At 36.1% G+C, this 23,529-nt stretch overlaps 1 protein-coding gene across 1 annotated transcript in view; it reads right to left on the reverse strand.

Annotated features, from left to right (window-relative positions):
• The window catches only part of AHR (aryl hydrocarbon receptor), a 68,424-nt gene that overhangs the window by 15,190 nt on the left and 29,705 nt on the right, over positions 1-23,529 (reverse strand). The window contains exons 3-5 of the mRNA XM_074863345.1: positions 10,614-10,729; positions 5,666-5,755; positions 3,739-3,862 (exon numbers count right to left, since the gene is read on the reverse strand). Of these exons, the coding sequence (XP_074719446.1) occupies positions 3,739-3,862; positions 5,666-5,755; positions 10,614-10,729 (330 nt within the window). The remainder of the gene's footprint in view (positions 1-3,738; positions 3,863-5,665; positions 5,756-10,613; positions 10,730-23,529) is intronic.

Here is a 23,529-nt window from a genome sequence, read left to right on the forward strand (position 1 = left end):
TCCTACTGCTGCAGATTTTACTTTTTTTAATTGCCGGTGAGAATTTTCAACACTTCCGAGGCAGTGCTTCTCCAAGAGGTGTTGAAACAGGTTAGATGCTCTCTGAAGAAGCAATGATTATGAAGAAAGGGCATCAAAGAAACGGCTTGCAAATCCCAATTCATTTTTCAAAAATCATAATTTTTACATCCGCGAGAATCCCTGCATATACATAATTCAAAATGGTTGATACACTGCATACATCAACATTTGCGTTTCACAAGTATCAGCACCAAGGAAGTCACTAGTACTTCCCCCACCGCTCCCCCCACCATCCCCAAGCAATCCCAATTTTTGTGTTCCTGGTCTATAGCCACAACTTTATTCTTGCAAGACCAGCTACTACTGAGAAAGCTAGTAAGGCTGGAAGAATATTGGTATCAACAGCTGGCTACTGCCAGAAGAGCTGAGTGGAAGAGCTGCTGGCCAGGCAGGAGTATACTGAGAGCACTGAGCAATTTAGGGTGCCATAAAGGCCCTGTGTGTGTTAGTTCAGTCAATTCTTTCATGGAGATTAATGACACTATGGGCAACTTCTCGAAGGGGATGTAGCTTTGCTCCCTGCTATACAAAAAAAGACATGGACAGGCTGGAGAGGGTCCAGAGGACGGCCACGAAGATGATCAAGGGACTGGGAAGCCTGCCATACGAGAAACCACTGAGAACTGGGTTTGTTCACCCTTGAGAAGAGAAGGCTTAGGGAAGACCTTATCACCATGTTCCAGTATTTAAAGGGTGGCTACAAAGAAGACAGAGACTCCCTTTTTACATGGAGTCACATGGAAAAGACGAGGGGTAACAGGTACAAGTTACTCCTGGGAAGATTCCAGTTGGACACAGAAGGAAAACTGTTCACAATGAGAACAGCCATTGGAATAATCTCCCCAGGGAACCAGTGGATTCCCCAACATTGGATACACTTAAGATTTGCCTGGACAGGGTGCTGGGCCATCTTGTCTAGCCCGTGCTTTTGCCAAGAAAGATTGGACCAGATGATCCTTGAGATCCTTTCCAACCTGGTATTCTCTGATTCTATGACTTAATCATCAGTAGCAGGCTCCTTGAAGAGCTCTGATTAAGTCCTCCAACTCAGATAAATCTGGCTGACGAGTGCCTACCAAGTGTAGCTCTAGCATCTAATAAGCAGTACAAGGCTTTCTGCTGGCATCCTTGGCACTGGTAGGCATGCCCTTCAGCACTTCTGCCACAGGAACAACTCAGTGTTATTCTTCTGGTAAATACAGAGCTGGAATTTGAATCTTATCTGGGTTCTCTCAAGTGTCTGTCAACTTCCCTAGTGAAACAGGCAGGTCCCAATAGTGAACAAGGCTTTGGTGGAAGAAGCAACAGTCTGTAGCTCATGAGAGGAGGAAGAACAAAACTAAAAACAGGAGAAAATGGGCTTCGAGCCAGAGCCTCCTATGTTTGTGAAAGGAATACTGCTGCACTTTCCCAGGCAGACAGGAGGCAGAGAGGTTTTAGTGCCAGGATCATGGAGAAGTGACTCACTGTAAGAAGGCAAAGAGTCTTACAGAGCGTCTGCAACCCCTGGAACAAAACTACCAGTTAACACTATAGGGATTAGAAGCCGTATCCCTCATGAAGCTCACACTGGATCTCATCAACACCATGAAGCGATGTGCAGAACATGCTGTGCATTAAGTCCTTTTCTTTCTCTTTAAGCTCAAGACCAAGACCATACATGGTTGCATAGCAAGTGAACTTTAAAAGATAATCCAGACTTAAGGCCCCAAAGCAGATATTTGGACTGAAAAATCAGAATTTTGCAAACTTCTCCAGGACTGGGAAGCACAGTAACAGCTGAGGAAACCAGTGGTCTAGGGACATACCATAGTATTGAGTGAGAAATAACCAGCCCAGGCTAACTGAAGCAGAATTAGTTCCCCGACTCGGGCTGGAATCTGTGCTTAAGCCTGAGCACATTTATAATATGTCTATAAATATCTGTATAATGCTAGTTGGATCTATTAAAAAGGAAATTGATTAAATTAGCAAAAATGTAAGGGATTCTTATGATCATAGAATTATCCTTTGTTATAAATCTTAACTCAGTTTAAAAAATCCTCAACATCCAAATATTTTCCGTGAGTTGAGGCCCAAAAAAATAATTAGCAGCTTCTAGTAAGCTAGGAACATAAGGTACAAAACAAACAGTTGTTTGTAATCGTGCTCAGCACTTCCTGTCATTCAGTCACATCCGATGCCAAGTCAACCTGAATCATACTTTTCAAACACAACCTTTCGTAAATTCGTATGCACTTGCTTAAGCGTTATAGAACACCACTTTACTCTAAAGCCAACAGTAAGCCCTCACATAAAAACCTGGTTACTGAGTGCCAGCAGCTGTTTGCTATACCAAACTGTAATATTAACTAGTTGTGTAGCATGTTTTCAACCAGACTGTGTAGACTGACCCATAGATGATACAACAAAGTTCACCACTAAATGAAAAACTGAAATACACTGAGCCATGAAACAAACAACAACATTTGCTGGTTTTTATTTCTCTAACAAATCATGGCATTTCTGTAGTCTAAAATATTAAATATGAAATTGTTAGAGTTTTAAATCAAGTTTCTTCATGAATGGTAGATTTATTAAAAAATAACATGGACCTTTACTGGATTAAAAAAAAAATATATATATAATCAAGTAATTTATAGTAACAGAGAGCTTTACCTAAGTAATTAAACAACTGTTGTGCAAAATAGAGCATTACAGTTGCCTCAACAGTTTTGTTGTCATTATGAGGCAGGCATATGCCTCCCATATACATGTAACTATCCGTACAGACACATAAGCAATGCATCTCTCCTTAGTTGTTTCTCAATATAGCAGATCACTTAAGCATCACTCAGTAACACGTGACAATCTGATGCTCTAACAAGCATACTATTTGGTCTTAAAGGATCATCTGTTTCATCTTTGTTTCCTCTTCCCCTTTTATTCCCAAGAGAGGTACTGGTCTATGTGGCAGCCTGCATACAACAGTGACAAATGTGGAAGAGTAAAACTCCTCCATGACCAGGAATGCACTATTCCATATATTAACACCATAACTAACACATTCTTAATCATGGAATGGATCTACCATCCTGAAGAGCTTAAGGAATCTGTCATACCCAATTGTCTGCTGGTCTTCCTAAGCTAATAAATTTGGTGTTATGATTTGTAACCAGGAGTAGCAGATGTAAAAGAGGGATCGTTACTTCTGAGAAATCACTTTCTCATTCAAACAGTGATTAAAGGTGAACAGTATAATTGAGGGTGAACGCAGAAAAATAAAACTTCCTTCTTACATCACCAAAAGAAACTGTCCACTTCCGACTGTCCTCTGTGCAACACAAACATGCAGGATTACCTACTTTGCTATTTACCACAGGACTACTGATCAGACATGCAAGACAGTCATTTATGCTCCAAATTGAAGTCTTCCAATTTAAAGCATAATTAGTATTTTAATGGTGATGTGCTATGAATAGCAGTGATTAAAGTGAAAAAAAATAGTAATTCCCACTGTTGGCTGAACACATCCATAAAATTCAAATAAGTCTAAAAGATGTTATTCCTTTGTTCATATAATAGAATCTAAACTTTTTACATACACAAATTAAAAAAAAAAAACAAACCCTGATTAGTTATCAGACAGGCAAACACGTAAGTTGGCTGCATTCTCACCTTGTACACTTGGTCCAGAATCTGCAGACTGGGCAGGATTTAATGCCCAATGTAGCTGTCGTTGAAACTCCGGTCTGTCTTCTGTGTGAATCAATTCAAATACACTCTGATGTATAATATCAGACTATGCACAAAAAGGAAAAAGGCGGGAAAGAAAGAGAATAAGAAACTTATATGCTAATATAAGGTGTTTGGTTGACAACACTGATATCGATGCAGCAAAATCCATTTTGCTCAGAGATAAAGACATACATTTGCTTGCACGTGGCAAAGCTTCGCAAAACAGTTTTTAGCAGCACAGAGAAAAATGTGGTCACACTGATGACTGCAAACTTGAGAAATAATAATAAAAAATACTACCTTAGAAAAAAAATAACATTATGTCAAGTATTTCTTTACCTGCTTTTATCTATGTAAGCCTGGAACTATTATGCTTAGGTTTTGTTTAAATCATTTCATTTTACATACTGGTAAATAAAGTACTTGCTAGCTGGTACTTGAACCTGACCCATCCTAGGTGCTACAAGAATACAGAAGAAGCCAGGACCCTGAACCAAACAACTTCCAGAACTAAGCCAAGTAGGTTATGAACAATGAAACTGAACATTGTTTGCCTGAAAGCTTTATCACTCCTTAAGGATGAATTAAAATATGTAATTATTAAGCACTCATATCATCACCAATTGCATGGTTAGGAATGCGATCTAAATGGCAAAGCTACAACAGCCAGGATAAGTGGTTGAAAGAAATTAAGGTGAAGAAAACCACCCAAAATATTAAACAAAAGCCTCAGTCAACTGAGAGGAGTTAAATTGCCTGTTTTCTGCATTGATCAAAAACTCAACCATTACATAAACAGAAAATATTTAAAATAAAACATAGATCTGAAGAAATTAAGATGAGCTGGCAAAAGCAGAAGCCTAGCTTAAATTTTGCTTTGATGAATTTCATAAAAGAATCAGTATTTTCCAGAACAAATTGCCAGAAATGCTAATTTTTGTAACTTTAAGACTTCACGTCTATATCATGCACTTGATTTATTGGCATTACTATACAAATTTTATGCCCAATTTGTTTTCCAAGCTTTTTTCTTCATTCCCCAACAGCAAAGGAATCTATAATCCCAGGAATAATAATGTTTTGTTTGGAGTATTTTCTTTTACACAAACATTCCCCAATCTCTTATCAGTTAGTTAAAATTGCAGACCAAGCAGAGTTTCTGCCTAGTTTTAGAGAGCAACTGAATCTATCATACAGTACCCAAAGATATAGATTGATAACTATAACTAAGCTTCCTTCATTTTAACATAAACTAATCCCTGGAGTCCTCGAAGGAAGAAAACATGTGCCCACTGGGTCTTGGTCTTTACTACTTTGGTAACGGGCTTGCAAGCCAAAGGAAGTTAGCCATACATGATCTGCACCATAAATTGCAAATAACAAATGCATGTTTTGAAATAAATAAGTAAACAAAGTAAATACAAGCGAGAGAACACTAAAATTCTAAAAATACTAAAATCACAAAGTTGATATGTAAAACCTCAAGGCATATGGAGTTAATTTTGTATGAAAGGTTTCCATTAAAATAATTACCTTCCCATTGAATTATGTCTCGCTCAGCATCATAAACTGGGTAACACCACAGTATAAATTTCAAACAGTTGTTCCAGTAAAGACTAATTAAGTGTGAAAATTTCCTATCTTGCCTAACTCTACTTTGGAAATTATATTCCTGTTGTGCTTGGCCTGAGGTCCCATTTCAGCTATGTAACCTGACAGAAAAGTAATATGGTTTCAAAGTAATCCAACCCAAAGTACGTAACTGAGATTTTTATTACACAGACTATCAGACCCTAAATATAAACACTGATGCCCTCTGAAATTAAGCAAAACCTCTGCAAAAAAATAAAGGAAAAAATAAACTTACTTGTTGGAACCCCAGGTAGTCTTGGATAGTAGAAGAGACGTAAAAAACCAGAGCATCAGCCGTAACAACTAATACAAAACCATTTAATGCCTGGGGAGAAAACACACCAATCTGTCAGCTTTAGAGACAAAATTCCAGATAATTATTGTGGCTGTAAGTCTACCTATACCCTAGTCTCCCAATAAAATGTGAAACATGCAAAAACATATCATTATCTAAGAGCATAAACAGAAGGATTCTTCACTGCATCTCTCTACAGTATATGTGGCACAATGAAGAAAACTGCATTTAATGAAAAAAAAAGATTTTGGAAAATTCAGCGAAGAAGCCAAAGCCTATTGATGACTCTTAATTACTTTTGCTTACAGGAGATGAGGGACAGCAGTATGGACAACTATAAGTTTATCTAATATCAACCATAGTTCACAATGCTTGCGTGGTTCAAGCCTTCGGTGCACCCAGCTGCCCACAGCACGAACGGGAGCCATGTCACAAACCCAGTCCCCAAATCTTTTCTATTCATTATGCAGACAGGCCTAAGTGGACAGGAAATCAAGCAATCAAGATCCCCTATATAGTCCAAGAAAACATTTTATAGCTTACTTAAAATAGAAAACCCCTGCACAAGCAGACTGTTGCAAGTAAACAATGTTTTTGAAGAGATTTCCCCCTTCATGAAGCAGCAGACTAAGCGGCTCCTTACTCAAAGTCACGCAAAGGGCATTTATCTGGACTCCCAATCAATACAGTTCATGGCAATTGTTGTGATAGCAAACAGTACATTTGTGACTTGGCAGCTCATCTGAAAGGTGCTGATTTACTTCTATGCATTTCAGTCATGATTTAACAAAAGGCTGTCTCGAGGGACTGGATTAAGTATATTGTGCCACTTAATTTCCTCAACTGCATTCAAAGTCAAATTTGGCCAGCATACTCAAAACACAGTTTCTAACACTCTTTATTATGCAGAATTATTGTAACATAGAAAATGCATAGTAAGGGAAGGATATCCTATATCTTACTGTAACAACATAATAACATATTTTTATAATAAGCCAGCATCATTCTTCCACAAAGATTAACTCCCATAGCCCCACACTATGGTAACCACCAGTTGCTTTTCCATATTTTGCAGAGATATGGTTTTACTATTTCTTTTTCTTTTCCTAATAGGGTATAATTAAGTCAAGTTAAATATCTAATTAAATGACTGGTCTTTAAGTGCTGCAAAGCACTCCTATTTAATGCGCAGACATTTCTTCATCTATTCTCATAATCATAGAATCATTCAGGTTGGAAAAGACCCTTGGGATCATCAAGTCCAACCATCAGCCCTACTCTACAAAGTTCTCCCCTACACCATATCCCCCAACATCTCATCTAAATGACCCTTAAACACATCCAGGGATGGTGACTCCACCACCTCCCTGGGCAGCCTATTCCACTGTCTAACCACTCCTTCTGTGAAAAATTTTTTCCTACTGTCCAGTCTAAACCTCCCCTGTTGGAGTTTAAAGCCGTTCCCCCTTGTTCTGTCACTAATCACCTGTGAGAAGAGACCAGCACCAACCTCTCTACAATGTCCTTTCAGGTAGCTGTAGAGAGTGATGAGGTCTCCCCTCAGCCTTCTCTTCCTCAAACTAAACAGTCCCAGCTTCTTCAATCACTCCTCATAGGATTTATTCTCCAGGCCCTTCACCAGCTTCGTTGCCCTCCTCTGCACTCGTTCCAGCACCTCGATATCTCTCTCGTATTGAGGTGCCCAAAACTGGACACAATACTCCAGGTGTGGCCTCACCAGTGCAGAGTACAGGGGGACTATCACCTCCCTGCTTCTGCTGGTCACACTATTTCTAATACAAGCCAGGATGCCGTTGGCTTTCTTGGCCACCTGGGCACACTGCCGGCTCATGTTCAGTTGCTTGTCAATTAGAACCCCCAGATCCTTCTCTTCCAGACAGCTCTCCAGCCACACCTCCCCAAGCCCATAGCAATGCATGGGGTTGTTGTGGCCCAAGTGCAGGACCTGGCACTTGTCCTTGTTGAAGCTCATCCCGTTAATGTTGGCCCACCGATCCAACCTATCCAAGTCCCTCTGCAGTGCCTCCCTATCTTCATGCAGATCGACACTCCTGCTTAACTTGGTGTCATCTGTGAATTTACTGATGATACACTCTATGTCCTTATCAAGATCATCAATAAAGATGTTGAACAGAAATGGTCCCAACACCGAGCCCTGAGGAACACCACTTGTGACCAGCCGCCAGCTGGATTTAGCTCCATTGACCACCACTCTCTGGGACCCTCCAGCCAGCCAGTGCTTGACCCAGCAGACCGTTCGCTCATCCAGGCCATGAGCAGCCAGTTTTTCTATGAGAATCCTATGGGGACCTGTGTTGAATGCTTTTTGAAAATCCAGGTAGATAATATCGACACCTTTTCCCTCGTCCAATAGTAGGGTCAACACAAACTCCTCACACAAGTTTAGTGAACTTTACCTGAACACAGTATGAGCTAAAAAAATAATCTAAAATTAAATAGCATAGCCAGTCCAAGAAATCTTGAGTAGTTATATAGAATCCCTGGTTTTGATGAAGTTCACAGTAAATCCAAGGAAGCAGAATGCTGCAATGGCAGGTGTTTGTGTCCTCTGCTGACCTATTCTGCAAGGCGTTTCATCTCAGATGCTTGATATAAAAAGTCTGCAAGCTGCACAGTATTTAATTCTGGTCCACATACTAAAATTGGTTATTCTGCTTTGTTTCATAGAAAGCTATGTACAGTTTCTGTACCTGGAATTCAATCACATTTTACAGTGGCTCTGGTATGCAGTTCATCTTGAAGCATCATTGTTACTGCAGAAATCAGATGCTTTCTGTAAGCCAAAAATTCTGTAAAATTCAATTTGTTTGCCCAAAAATCTAATCCATCAAATTACTGGAAGTTCCTTAAAACATGCAGGTATCCAGAATATACCAATAAAGGGGAGAATGGTTATGATCGAGGTTTTGGCAAAATGCAATCCTAAAATAATTATTTTTAAAGGCATAATGAAATTTCTCTGTGAGTTTATTATTCTGGAGCACTGGAGACAATATTTGTGCTTCTACAAAAATACTCTCAATATTCCTAATACAAAGGCAATTACAAAGCTGTTCAATTACTGGTGAGAAGTAAGGCTTTTTAAAAAAGTCTTAAAGGTTGTCATTTGGCTTGCACTTCACATCATAAACTTGCTCAGACTATAATAGATTATGTATCTAAAATAAAAATTTGAAATAATTTAAATAATTTTAAAGGAGATACAGCTTAATTTTAAGGAAGATACATCTATGACCTCTACTTCCACAATATATTGATTTGGTAAGACAGTTTCTATGTTGGAAATTAAATACACAATTTTCTGTTTGTTAGGAAATAAGAAAAAACATCTGGTGAACAAATAAAAACAAATATAAAAAAATACGGTATATATCCATACCAACTTTGCAAAAAATAGAGAGACAATAAAAAAGAAATGTTCATCATTAGTTATAATTTATGGAAACCTGTGTGACTTAAAAGACTTCCAGGCTTTAGCAGAAGGGAAGGATTTTACCAACATTTACTGATACTCTGTATCTCCTAGAAAATTCTCACTTTCATCACTCATTTCTTACATTCCCAAAGAAAACTCTATCTGCATATTCATTCTCATAATTTTTTTATATATAAAATATTAAAAAAAATTAATTTAAGAAATTCAGTTAATTTACTTCTCAAAAGGGTCAGAATTTACAGTAACAAGTATATCACCCATTTCATTTTCACACTGGAAAGCAGTTTGCTATAGCAGTTCCCTCATGTAACTTCCATTCAGAAGTCATAAAAAATAACTAAATTTCACATCAAATAGATGCCTCCAGTATAAATCATATACTGTACCTTTCAAGATAATTTCTATTTAAAAGAAAGCTGTTCACCTGCAGTAACTCCATAAGAGTTCTTTGTCATACTTTATTAAGGTTAGAAAATTACATATACGTCCTACTTTTTTAGTCAGTTAGGAAACAATTTTCAACCAGCATTAGTTTATAGTAATTGTTTTGTGAGATTCTTAGCACCTGTTTTCATTTCTACCCTTTGAACAATTAAATTAATTTTGTTTTAAGCAAACCATTGGCTCTGACTGACCTAATGATTTTCCACTTCTGATAGATAAATCAGTGTAAAACCTGTGTACAAGACAGATTATCAACATATTTCAAATGGAGCTGCAGGTCACAGTAAAATCTGTTTTGCAAAACTAATTAGAACATTGGAATACTTACATTAGTAATTTCTTGAGTTTAATCTGGACCTAGTATTATATTGTTATATTTCATATGCTATGACACTCTAGGTCATTAAAACAGACTATAAATCAGACTATATAATTTAAAAAACCCCTATTTTTCATTAATACTTCCCATTAGTTCACATTGCTAGAAGTTATTGAAAGTATTTTAAAATCTATCCTGAACATATACTATGAACTGTGAGGTCTTTCAAACAACTGAGAAAGCAAGATATTCCAGCAAGCCCACGGTCTTTAAAGAGAAATTGGTTTTTAGACATTTAGTCATGAAATTTACAGTAGATGACTAACCTATCTGACCTTTATGAAGATTGTTTCTTTATATTAATATCTTTATTAAGAATAGAGGCAAAGACATGTGAAAAAACAACTCTAAGAAATTACTCTGAGTTAAGAGAACCCTGTAGACCAACATTCACTCTTCAAAGTCACTACTACCACCAGAGAAAAGTGCAAGAGCTGTATAGTATTAACTTAAAGAAAATGAGGAAAGAGTTTAACAATAGGAAAACTTCCTTTTTCAATCTCATCTGCAAATAACTGGTATGTTAAATACAATATTTTTTTTAAAAAATGTAAATCTTTGTGTAATACATCCACTGCAAAACACACCTGCAGTAAGAGTTCTCCTTCCAGGATCTGCATCCCTTCTCCACGTTTTGCTGTTCTACAGTTTTCCTGAACACCATTTCTTTCTGGTCTTGTAGAATTAGAAGATTTTAATGCAACTAGAAAAAGAAGGAAAAAAGGTTGAGTGTTCTTTGAAAGGTTCACTGGAAATTTATGTGATAATGTGCTATTTTGTGTAAAAAAAAAATTATATTTTAAAAATGCTTATAAAGTCAATCTAATGAAAGATTTCTGTTTCAGTATCAGACTTTTTCCTTATATTTAGAGATAATCCCTAGATTTGTTGTCCATCTCCTTTCTAAACTATAATACCTTCACACAGAATCAGTATTATTCAAATAAATGCAAATGTCATTATTTTATTCCTTTTTTTCTTCTCCTTCTCTGTAAGGCTCACTTTCAGTCTGTCACTCTTGTTAATAAAGGACATTTTTGTTTTCATGCAACAACCTCCTATAACCAGATAACAAAACTGCTTTAAGGTATGACAACATTTACACTTATTGTATCCCATCTAATTTCAGACATCAAACTATGGTACCTCAGATATAAGTCACCTCTAGACCTAAAGCTCCCTTCAGAGAAAGGAAGGAAAGAAACAGGAACCCTAAATGTATATTACAAATTAAAGGAAATAAAGAAAGCTATTTCAAAAAAAATGGCTTTTTTTTTTCTGCCATAGCTAAATTTTAACCATTTAAACAATTAAGCAAACTTTCCAATTTCAGATAAAATACTATAACCATGAATAATCATTATTCAGGTCACATATATATCCAACTGAAAGGAAAAAAAAATTATTCAATGAATAAGGGATGAAGAATCAGACCGAATCAGACCAAATCATACCAAATTGCTACAAAGTACCCGAAAGACATATTAGCTCCCATCTCTGCACCCTGTCTTCTAATTAACAGGATGCTGTCAAGTAAAACTAGATTCTCAAAGATTGCCCATAACTCAGAATGTATTTACCGTCCACATAGTTTTAAAAAGAAAAAAAAGTCTCCAAATCTGAAATTAGTCTGAGTGGGTCTGCAGTGTCTAAACAGTTTAAAATTACTTGAGTAATTGTACTTTAAACCTTTACCATAAACAACACCACCACAACCCCAAAACTTGTAAGCTGCAAAGCAAGGGAAATTTATAGAAGCAACTGTACTTCTATAAAATGCCAACAGTTTATCTCATAACGATGAGATATTCACCCTAAATTCCAAATGATTTTTCAACCTGCTGAAAAACCTTCATTTTTCAGCTGCTCAGAACTTTAGTCAAGAATCCTGAAGAACTTCTGTTCACTCACTGTTCAACTAGGTTAAATGATACTTTACACTAAGTATATTAACTCAAAGATAATTTATGCCTTTCAGGTTTTTTTAAGCTATCACCACAGCTAATAACTTTCAAGCCAGACAGTTTTCATTAAAATATCCCTCAAAGGTACCGCACAGGAAAAACATGATCTAAAAAGACATTAACTGATTAATCAGTCAGGAATTTATCTGAGGGTTTGCATTGAAATTAAAATCTTAATGCTCTTCTTCCTACCAGATAGTCAAAAAGTACTGTAAAAGGCCACACAGTGTTTCAATTGCAAATTCATTTTAAATTCAAATGAGTGGAAGATGCAGCAATATTTTTTTCCTAAGCATTATTTTAAAAGGACATCTAGAACATTCACTAAAAACCCCTGAAATCCACTGGCAGTAGAAGAAAACTCCTTATTCTTTTCATTTACACTGTATGATTATTGAGAAGGCCCACATTCAGCTTTGGAAGTTGCAAGATACCTAATCACTCTTGCCATTCTGAAAAATACCCTATACAATTACATACAAGTGGTTTTTTTCTTTTAGAATGTGCAAATAATAAGTGGTGGGGAGGAATTACAGGTGTTTGACTAATGAATGATGTTCTGCTCTACAGCTATCAATTAACAGAGCTCTAGAGCACAAACACAGCCTATGCACTGGTACGGCGATATTCCTCCTAACTTTCAAAGCGTGCAACAGGTACACATGAAGTTCCCTATTTTGCTGAATTAGAACCTACACCTTCTGTAGAAATCAGAACATGGATGAAGTCAAGCTGTTGTAAACTGAGAAAGATGGAAAAATGCTGACAAAAAAATGGAAGATCATGTTTAAAAAATGGAAGATATGGTGGAAATTGCAGCTGTATACATCATTGTGTGGGTACAACTCCTGAAAAAAAAAAAAAACAAACCCAAATTTACCTTGTTCTGATTGATAAACCACAGACTTGCTAGTGCCTGCTACAAGCCACCCAAGTCACTGCAGTTTCTCCCTCAACAGCCATAGCTAAGGGTGAAGAGATCACACTACAGGGAACATCACGTTCTGAGACTTTGGAGATGCATCATTAAGTAACAGCTCTAAAACATCCAGATGCTTTTAAAAACCAAGCTGGAAAACCATTACCTGTTTCATCTGTGCAAAAGAAAATTTTTATCATCCCTCGTCTCGATTAATAAAGGGGCATCAAAACTGAAGTGCAGATGTTGCTTAGGTAGGTGTGGTCTTCCGCTGATTTCATAAAAACTAAAATCCCTTTAATAAAAACTAAATTTTGTTTAGCCAGTACTAGAAAAAGCTAATTTTACAAAAATCAAAAGTCAAATCAGCTAGAAGCACATAATTGCAACAGCAAAACTGATTTCTTGTTAGGTGGAAGTAATATAAATAATAATGTAGAAAACAAACAGGAAAGATGACCAAATATTTCTATTTAATACTTCTGAGAATAACAAGAAAGATATTCACATTTCATGATAAAAGTCCTTTTAGTCCAACAGAACTAACCAAAAGTGACTGAATATGGTTATTTTGGATCAACAAGACTTGAAAAATTTTAGTCAAGATTTTAAAAACAGCTATTTCCTGCTGGGGAGATAAAAAATGGAATGGATGATACAGAACTTTGAATAATAAATATTTAAAAGAAAATAGTATTAAAAAAATAAATCAGTATTCAAACCAAGTATAAACTTTAATAAAATAAATTATAAATGTAACTTGTAAAGTTTACAATGCTCAAATAATTAAGGTATGGTAATTAACAGCCCTCTGTGATTGAACTTCTTTGTTAATAGTCTTCAAAGAAACATTTTAAAAAATTGCTAGTAAGATTTTAGGTTGACACAAATACTACGAGACTAACAGAGACAACACAGGTCCCTGACACTGAGCAATCCCCTCTGTGTGGATGCAAACTTACAATGTGTGGTTCAATACAGTCAAATTGAAGGCTACCAGATCCCAACAAGCGGCCTGACAGTATGGGAGGGCCATCTTGCGAAGCAGTAATTCTGAAAAGACTTAGTCACAGCACATAGTGCAGTGGCCTCTGAAATACCAGCTAGAGATATAGTAACAGACGATAAGAACTAAAACTAAAAACTGTTACTCATCCAAAGGTAACATTACAATCAACATTACCTAGTTTAAAATCAGCCATGCACTCTGCTGCTTCCTGTAGTCTATGTTACTCATGTAGTGAGATTAAATAATCCCGATAGTTTGTTGCTTTATAATCTTTGAATCTCTGAATTAAGTACAACACATTTTGGCCTACCCCCTCTTAATTTTCAGTCACAGGAAATTAAAACATGAATACTCACACAGAGTAAATAGAAAAAAATCTGTATACATACTCTAAAATACATGAAAGACACAATCAAATTACATCTCAGAATTTTCCATTAATAACTTTAAAGCAACAAAAATAAAGCAAAGTTGTTTATACCTATTAAAAAAACAAACAAAAAATCTGCTACGCAATTTTAGCAAGAGAGCTAGATTATAAGCACTTGCTTTCCAAGTAGGTTAATGACTGTCACTTAATCCTATATCCAGCAACAAGCATCATTTCCACTGCCCAGACTTTCCTGATCTGAAGTAAAAGCTAAATCCCAAAGAGAACAAAACTGGATAGTGACCTTTAATAGGTTTTTCTAGACACAGAACAACATTATAGTTTCTGGTACATTTGTTTTACAGTTGTGAAATGCTTTAGCACCCAAACCAGCAAATGTAAAGGATAGTCAGTTTTACATTATATCTACAAAGACAAATTAAATAACAGTGGTATCATCAGTGTATACCAGTTTATCTCTGCTTCTAGCTGGTACATTCAGGGGAGGAGATTTGTACAGAGATGTAGTGTACTTTAGTAGACTAACAGTATGTCTGGGAAAGAAAAAAACAAGTCTGACATACAACTACTTCTTCAGGTCTGGAACAGAATTCAAGCAATTGAGTTCTAACTACTGCCAAAAGCCATCTTTCATTTTAAGACCATGTTAAGTATTGACTGAAAAATTATTTTCAATACCTAAGGACAACAGGTATTATGCAATCTTGCTTCTTTCCAGGGAATAACATTCAGTATGAAAAACTGCTTTTGGGATATATCCTAAACTGCATTAGTTATAAGCAGCATGCTGAATCAACTGATAATACATGATAGATTAGTTTCATGAACTATCTGTTGAGATTTTCAGAAGTTAATCTAATAATATGAAGTAAATTATTTTTAAAAAAGTCTGTCCACCATCTCCTTTAATCTCTGCTATCCCCCAAGAGAGGCCCTAGACCAGGTCGAAAAAGGTCTTTTTCACCTTCAAACACTTGATCTCTAGGGTTTCTACTTTGCAGATATGCTCCCCCCAGCTGCAACCCACAGCAACTGGTGTCCTCTTCCTCATGGGCTGTCACTCCTATTCTCAGTGAGAACCTTTGCCATCATTTCCTCAATTGACAGCCAGCTGCTTTGAAGTCCCATCTCCACTATTTTTAGCTTGCAAAATCAATGACCATGCAGCCATCTGTAGCTACCAGAGCACCCCCAGCAGAGATCCTGTAAATGGTGATTACTTACTCTGTTTACCAGAAGTTGGAGCAGCAGAGAATTGCAAAATTTTCAGAGCAAGTGCAAATACACACATACTCCAGGGGGCACTACCTGTACCAGCTGTTGCAAAGTTAATAAAGTAACTGGAGATGCTGAGAATTCAGCATAAGGTATATGTCAGCAACTATCCAGCCAACTTTCTGATGGGCATTCATACAGAAGCCTGATTTAATACACAAATACTTGAGCAGTCTACTATTACTTTAAGAAAATAATATTGGCAGTTAAACTTCTTAAAGTAATAGAGAGGCATTCAAAAACCATTCTAGTTCCCCTTCCCATGAAAGAAGTAACACACCTACAATACTTGCACAAATATTCAAAAGTAATATCAGTAGAAATAAAATCTAATAAAAATGCCTTTAACCTGCATATGACTACTGTCTTATGGAATATTCTGTTGTCTGGCCATAGAACAAGAGATGAGGATCCTTAGCAGTGTATATCAGGACACTGTCAATCCCCAACTTGGCCAAACCAAGCTCTATTATACTGTTTTCCTCAAATCTAGAAACTACTTAATTTGAAAAAAAGTTAAATTTTGCAAAGCATCAGAAAGAACAAAATAAACAAGAAAAAAAATGTAATTTTCTGTATTGAATGAATATAGAAGTTTCTCTGACATAAATGAAAATAGACCACATTTGAGGGTGCTCAGCCATAGAGGCTGAAGAAATTATCCAATGAAACCTGAGCATTCCCACACCACATGTCTCATTATTATTAAAGGAGTGAAGAAATGTTTGATTAAACAGACTTTCCATCTCAAAATTTGCCTAAACCAGCCACATGTTATAAGTGTTGAATACAAACCGATTCAGCGACTGCTGACTGAAAAGCTTCATGGAAACCATACTAAGATGTTCTGCATTTAGAACCTTCTCTCTTTCCTACCTTCCCCCCCCCAAAGAAAAAGCACATCAAAAAGATTTGAGGAGCCACGGTAGCTCACTGCAGAGAAGTGTAGAGAAAGGAATATCCAAAGGATGCCAAATTTTAACTGGGCTTTTTAAAATCATATTGAGATGCAACAAATTTATTAAATCAGGCTGAAGATAATTTTTACTTTTAGTTGAATGATTTGTTCAAGCTTAAAACTGTACTGAAGTAACACTTGCCTAATATCACAAGTATATCGTTAGCACATCAGTCATGTAGTCCTGGAATTTAATCTTAAAGAGCTTCCCAGAACTGCTTTATATCAAATTTTGGCACAGTTCCCACAATTCAGCCAAACAGGTCAAAGTTTGCAGTCAGAGCCAATTTAGACTGTTTCATAACCTTTTCAGTAGAATTATAAATTCAACTAGTCTGTTCTAGATTACTTTAAAAAACAACAGTTCTCATGAGGGGGGTGGTCTTACTCGCTTCAGCAACAAATGCTAACCTCCAACACAAAGTTCACCAGCCAAAACAAGACAAGGAGGGCACTACTGAGAAAACAGAGTTTAATATTAAACTCTTGCCTAAATCATTAACATACGCTGAACTGTTTATACTGGCAAAAGATCCATTTTAAGTCAGAAAAGGTATTTTTTATATATATATATATCCATGTATCTATATGCAACCTTCACTATCTGCATTAATTAAGATTATATGAAACATTTTGCACTTGCTACCTCTGAGACTATAAAGGGAAAAATGTTTACGAAAGTTATTAAGTACCACAAAGAAAAAATGCAATTAATTATTTTTTTAGAAAGATAAAACACGCATTGATTGCATATTTTGTAAATAGCTACACTTCTACTAGATAGCATAAACCGCATATTTACTTGCTAAGGATTGCTCTGTACTTAGAGATACAAGAGAAAATAAATACAATTCAGAATGATCATAACTGTATCTCTAAAGTTTTAGTTATGTTACACAAAGACATAAGATAGACTTCTGTGTAGACTGCACGTACAAGTATGTTACATATGGGGAAAAAAAGAGTTTTCACCGTATTTTGCATACTTAACTTTTGCATTTCCTAACCCTTCATTTATGAATTCTGAATACTTTTCAAGATAGTAGGATATAAATGAACAATATAAAGCTAAAAGCTGAACAAGTATTACACTGAAGTACTAGAAAAAAAGGCAATGTATAGTAGACACATCCTTTTTTTAATCTTGACAAGTTTTCGATATTGAAGTTCCATATTTTAATTTTCTAATCCCAATATCTTGACCTCCAATTACTCTGCCATTGATTAACAATTAAATCTGAAAGCTGTGATATGCACCAGACTTTTTATTTCTTACATGTCTGAAAAGGGAAAATTTAAGGGCTCTTTTCCTTGTAAGCTGTATTAGAATTTACAATACAGCTTGTAAATTACAGTAAACTCTGGATGGATGGATATATAACATGTATTTTCCATTACTATCAAAACACCAAAACATAAATACATTAATAAAAATGTAAAAAATACATCACTATTCTGACACAGTCTGAAGCAATATATGCAGAAAACAATTTACAAAACTAGTCACGGAAGTTGAATAACAGGATTTTGTAAACATAAGCAAAATGAGGGTGAAATTGTACAGTTGGGAGTGAGTAACAAAGGATACCTTTTTCCTCTTAAGCATGTGAATGACAATGTGCCAAATTATGACAATACTGTACTTGCTTTCAAAGAATAGATTTTACTTTTAAAGCAAAAAAAAATACCAATAAAACATATGCAGAAGCTGCCTATACTTTGATATTTCCATAAGAAAAGTCAAACAAAGGTTAAAAAATTAGTAACGACCAACCTTCAACCTGAGAGGACATGGTTCTCTGATTCATGAGCATATTTTCAGCTAATGTTGAGACATATAAACATGTCTACATATTTAGGAAAAGCAGTTGAAAGAACTTAGGAGCCATGGGAGACAGGTATTTCTTGATTTGGCCTCAAAGAAATTATTCATGGTTCAAGAGAGAGAGAAAACACCATGAAGCAGCTATCATAAGAAGATAAATCATACCACCATGAATACTTTCAAAGAACTATTAGTAGGTTATGGTTGGTGAAGGAAGACAAAAAAGAGACTGAGGAGGAATAGCACTTTTACCAGGTTTTAAAAAAAGAGATGGAAAAAAAGAAAGCCTGAAAAAATTATTTCTACTAATTAAAATAGTAGACGAGAACAAGGGTAAAAAGTAAGTGGTCAGGTTCTGGGAATTTCCTGGGCTTTTGAGAGTCAACTACTTAACTGCTGTACAGATATAGATTGCCTACTGATGTGTACAAATCTCTAGAAATCAAGAATTTCCAGGTGTGTGTCTCATTTGCAATGCAAATTTTGTGCCAGAGACTCAAACCAGAGCCCCTCGGTTCCACAGACCTGCACTGCATGATGCAAATTCTGCACATGTGCACTCTTCAATTTCCAGTCATCCAGTACTTTCCAGTTTAACCCAAATTCAAACCAAGTAAAATGCAAACTCATCAGCTATACAATCAGACATGGCAGAAAAAGCACAAGTCCACCCACCTGCGAGGTTTTTCAAGTATACAAGAAAGTTTCTTTAAGGGAGAAAAAAAATGTAGGATTTGCCTCAAAATGCTTAGGCTAAAGAGAAAACAGAAAAAGGAAATTTTCATCTCTAAAAGTGGATGATTCTGAGGGTTAGAAGTGCCTTAATACAAAAGGTTTCAGTAGAAACAATTAGGAACCTTTAGGGATTGCCACCAAAGCAACTACTACAATAAAGCTGTATTTCTTTGCTAGACTAAAGCGAACTATTTATACTTTTGGTATAATCAAGATAAAGAACTTCCAATATTAAGGTTCTATTAAGAATCATCCTTGAACATTTCACAGACCATGGATGAAAACAGACTTGCAAACCAAAAATAAATCAGTAAATATTTTGTCCGCATTGGACTGAAATTACTCAAGGTACAGCTCCGGAACTTCCCAAGGGTCCGCTGTACTTACACTTCAGACATGTCTTCATACATATTTTACACTCAACAACAGAAAAGCGCAGAAGTGGTACATATTACTTGAACTGCTGCAGGAGTCTAAATATTCTCTTTATTGCAATCAATATACAACAAATATACATGAGGAGTAAAAACAGTACACAGTATTTTTCTCAATGCCAAGTATCATGGTCTTTGAATGTGCAATATTTCAAGTACACTCTACAAAACCCATCTAATTTTAAAATGACCTTGGGTTTCCCCACTATACAAAAAAGGTCCAAAGTGCAAAATATTATTTTCCATTTATCTGTGATCAAATACTATGCTTAAATAATTTAGCACAAAAACTATTTTTGGCATAAGGAAGTCTATTGCTTGCCCTTTCAAAATTGACATGTCTGTGAGCTCAGACCAGTTCTACTTGGTTTCCAGGTCTATGGCAAGGATACATTTCCAACGTTCAGAGTTATAAATCATAAGATGGACAAAATCTTGGCAGGAGTATCACCTTTTTTCCTACCTAAACTTCAATCAAATTTCACTGGCCAAGACTCAAAGGGAGCCACGCATTTCCCAGAAATTACACTTCTGGATCACAAGATTATTTATGAGACAGTAAATGAGTTTACTGTTCTACTGGAAAAAAAAACCTTTATTTTTTTAAAATCTAATTTTGATGCTTGGTAAAATCTACCAACATCAGCAACAAACAGAAGTGAAAAAAAAACAACTTTCAAAATATTTCAAAACCCTTCTGTACACCTTTTGTTGATAAACCACCTTACCCTGGAATACTGTAACATATTATTTTTATTGCCCTTTCCTTAGTCTGGTTTCAATATGTTATATTTGAACACAGTATGTATTTGAATGTGTCTTTTACAGAAGAAGATTTGAATTTACATTTGTCATTTAAATAATTAAATGGCATATCTACAGAAAAAATCATACAAATGCATATCAGCAACTTTCTAAAATGTCTTAAAGTTACACAAGGTGAACCAACAAGTCAGTAACTTATTTGCCATTTTACACCATGTAGTTATGTGTTTACTGAACCACAATTTCAATCATAAAACTCATTTATAATAAAACTAGGAGACATATTTTAATAGTTTGCTGTACTGACAAGCCATTGTTCTGCTAAGTGCGTAACTACATGGGTAAATACTGAACAGGAGGAAGAAGAAAACTATAAATCCCTTCTCTTTCTAGCACCTGAAATATGGGAAGGCCTCTATGAAGAAGCTCCAGCTCTCCCTGGTATTATTTTTATATCAACAGAAAGCCTCTTAGAAGAAATAAACCTTAACCTTCCTCTCCTACAGAAAGCTGAATAGGTAATGGCAGGTAACCAGGACAGGAATTAGATCTTACTTAGTGAGTTTGTGGTGGACTAAATGTACAGGACCTTCCTGAGCCAGAATTTGGACAAGACACTGTGTTTCCACTGTTATTTTGGAGAAACATCACAAACTTCATGGTTAAATATCCTAAAAGTATGCTGTTTTAACTGCAAAAGTCTCCAGAAGTGACAGCTGTCTTTCCCCACAGCTTCAGTCATTGCAGTGTTTTAAAACAGCAGAACTATGTATACAGAAATGAGAAAGGCAATAAACAATACAGGGGCTGTGGCTTAGGTGTTTTCACATAGTAACAGACACTGTTACACTTTTCAAGTTAATACAGGGTTATAACTACACTACAGCGTATACATGGGGCAGATTGAGTGGTGGGCAGGCAAGAAAGACTGAAGACAAGGAGGAAGTTATCAAATATACCTAAATGTTGAGAGGATGGATGGTTTTGTGGTTCTGACACTGTCTTCCTGTGCGATGTGGTGGAAATCATATAGCACTTCATTTGCTTAACTATGAAACTGGAATAAGAGCACTTCTAACTCCAGCAGCACTGCAAGGATAAATGCAGTAAAGACTTAGAAGTTCAGATTCCCTAACTGGGGGAGATTTTAGTGCCTCATATGAAAATCATATTAGATAATACATAGTTTAAAGCTTGTGATTGCACAGTATTTCAATATCATCTTTCCTGATAACTTTGGTTTGTTATACTGAACTGTAACGTTTAGGAATTAAAGACCTACACGTGGTTATAGACTAAATATCACAAAGTAAAAATTTCAGTGGCTTTCCACATAGAGAGCAGAAAAACAGGAAAAAAAGGTCAGACTGGATTTCATCCCACACACTTTTACTGAAGACTGTGCTTAGGAGGTCACACAGGACAGAGGCCTGTATTTTTGATGAAGCATCAGAAAGAAGAATTAGCAGCAGCAAGCATTATATAGTTTATGTTGTTAAGGGTAAGACTGTTAGACCCTAAGGAGTAGGGACGGAGAAAGGCAAGAAAGGCTGCGAAGAAGGGGAACAGGAGCAAACACGCTAAACTCTGTAAGAGGACTTGAGGGAAACAGGAACCTTTGCTCTCCCCCACAGGGATACATTTCACAGAGGTCCTGTTTTAGTCCATCCACGAAGGAACCTGTGAATACCTCCATTTTCAGACAGAAGTGGTCTGATAAAACCACAGACAAACCATGGGTGTAAGTTTTGCAAAGCTTATTCCGTTAATTCTAACATTAGAAAATTTTATACTAAATATTAAAATATACCTTAGATACACTGAGTATTAACACACACTTGCTACTGGACAACTCATTTACTAGTCTTTCAGAAAAGTAACTGCTCAATTGAGTGGGAAGTGTATGAAGACAGTCACAGTAAAGATAAAGCAAAAGACTAGTTTGATTAATGCATTACCAGACACATCTACCAGTTCTCATAGACAAAACCTTTTTTTCCTTTAAAAATATTTTAACATATTTTATGATTTTAAGATTAAAAATTTAATCTAGAGTTTTACGTATGATTTAAATAATCATTCCAGTTAAAGCTCTATTCCAAATAATTCTAAACACAGAATCCCTCTCATAGCACTAGTTTTTCAGTAAACCAAAAGCTACTTAAAATTGCCTCAATATTTTCAATACTTCCATTCTACTGTTAATAAACTGCCTCAGAAATCAAGATAGATACTCAAACGGTATTCACTAAGCATCATCACTTAATTGACCCACTGCAACACATAAACAAAGCAAGCTCCTGCCTTGAGAAGACTGCCCTGGAGGGCAACTACATGAAAACAAAAGATGAGCAATAGTATCTGACTTCCAATACAAGATTTCAGTTTCTTGTTGCAGTCTCACGCTTTAGAAGAACGATGTGACCTGTGTGGACTTGCAGAGGGGGGTTTTTTGTGGGGGAGAGGTTAGGGGGTTTTGACTGTTTGGGGTTTTTTTTGTTTTCTGTTTGTATTGTGGGGTCTTTGTTTGTTTTCGAACTACTTAGAAATACAACTTATTTTGAGAATCTGACAGCACAAGGGACTCTTCTGGAGTTGTGACACTACCTGGCCATGGATACCTGATAAGTTACCCATGATGTGTTGTTGCAGTATCTTGTATCTTTGGAGTTGACCATTCTACGCCACAATTTAAAAGGGATTTTCACCCATTTCCACATAACTTTGTGGCACAGTTTCACACAAAATAGATGCACAGAAAGAAGAGCCCATTTCACTGATTCTTTGTTTCATACATATTCCTTTCTTGTTTGGGAATTACATATATTCTTATTTCTAAAGAAATTTGACATTTGAAAGGCTGTACGTAAGTAATCACCATTTCCTCTCAAAATGCTTTTTGAAGCATATTCAACCTTCACTGCAGCTGAAATGCCATTAGAAAGGTGAGCTGGAAGGTGCAACGTCTTGAAGGAGAAAAAGCAACATTTTCAGTCAGTAACTGCTGTAAGAATTTAAGACTTGAGAGGGACCACATCACCACAGTAAACATCAAGCTAAATCTTAAGAATACTTAACCCCTCCTCCTTTTTTCTGAAATTCTAGTAAGGTTTATTTTGCTACTGGAAACCTTCAAATCTCCAGTGCACATTTTATCATGTCCAGCTTATTCCTATGTCCTCCTGTGATAACGCTGCCCATTAACTTCAACAGCTCTTCTCACTGAGA

The sequence above is a fragment of the Strix uralensis genome, chromosome 1 (genome assembly GCF_047716275.1).
Source record: "Strix uralensis isolate ZFMK-TIS-50842 chromosome 1, bStrUra1, whole genome shotgun sequence".
NCBI classification, from domain to species: Eukaryota; Metazoa; Chordata; class Aves; order Strigiformes; family Strigidae; genus Strix; species Strix uralensis.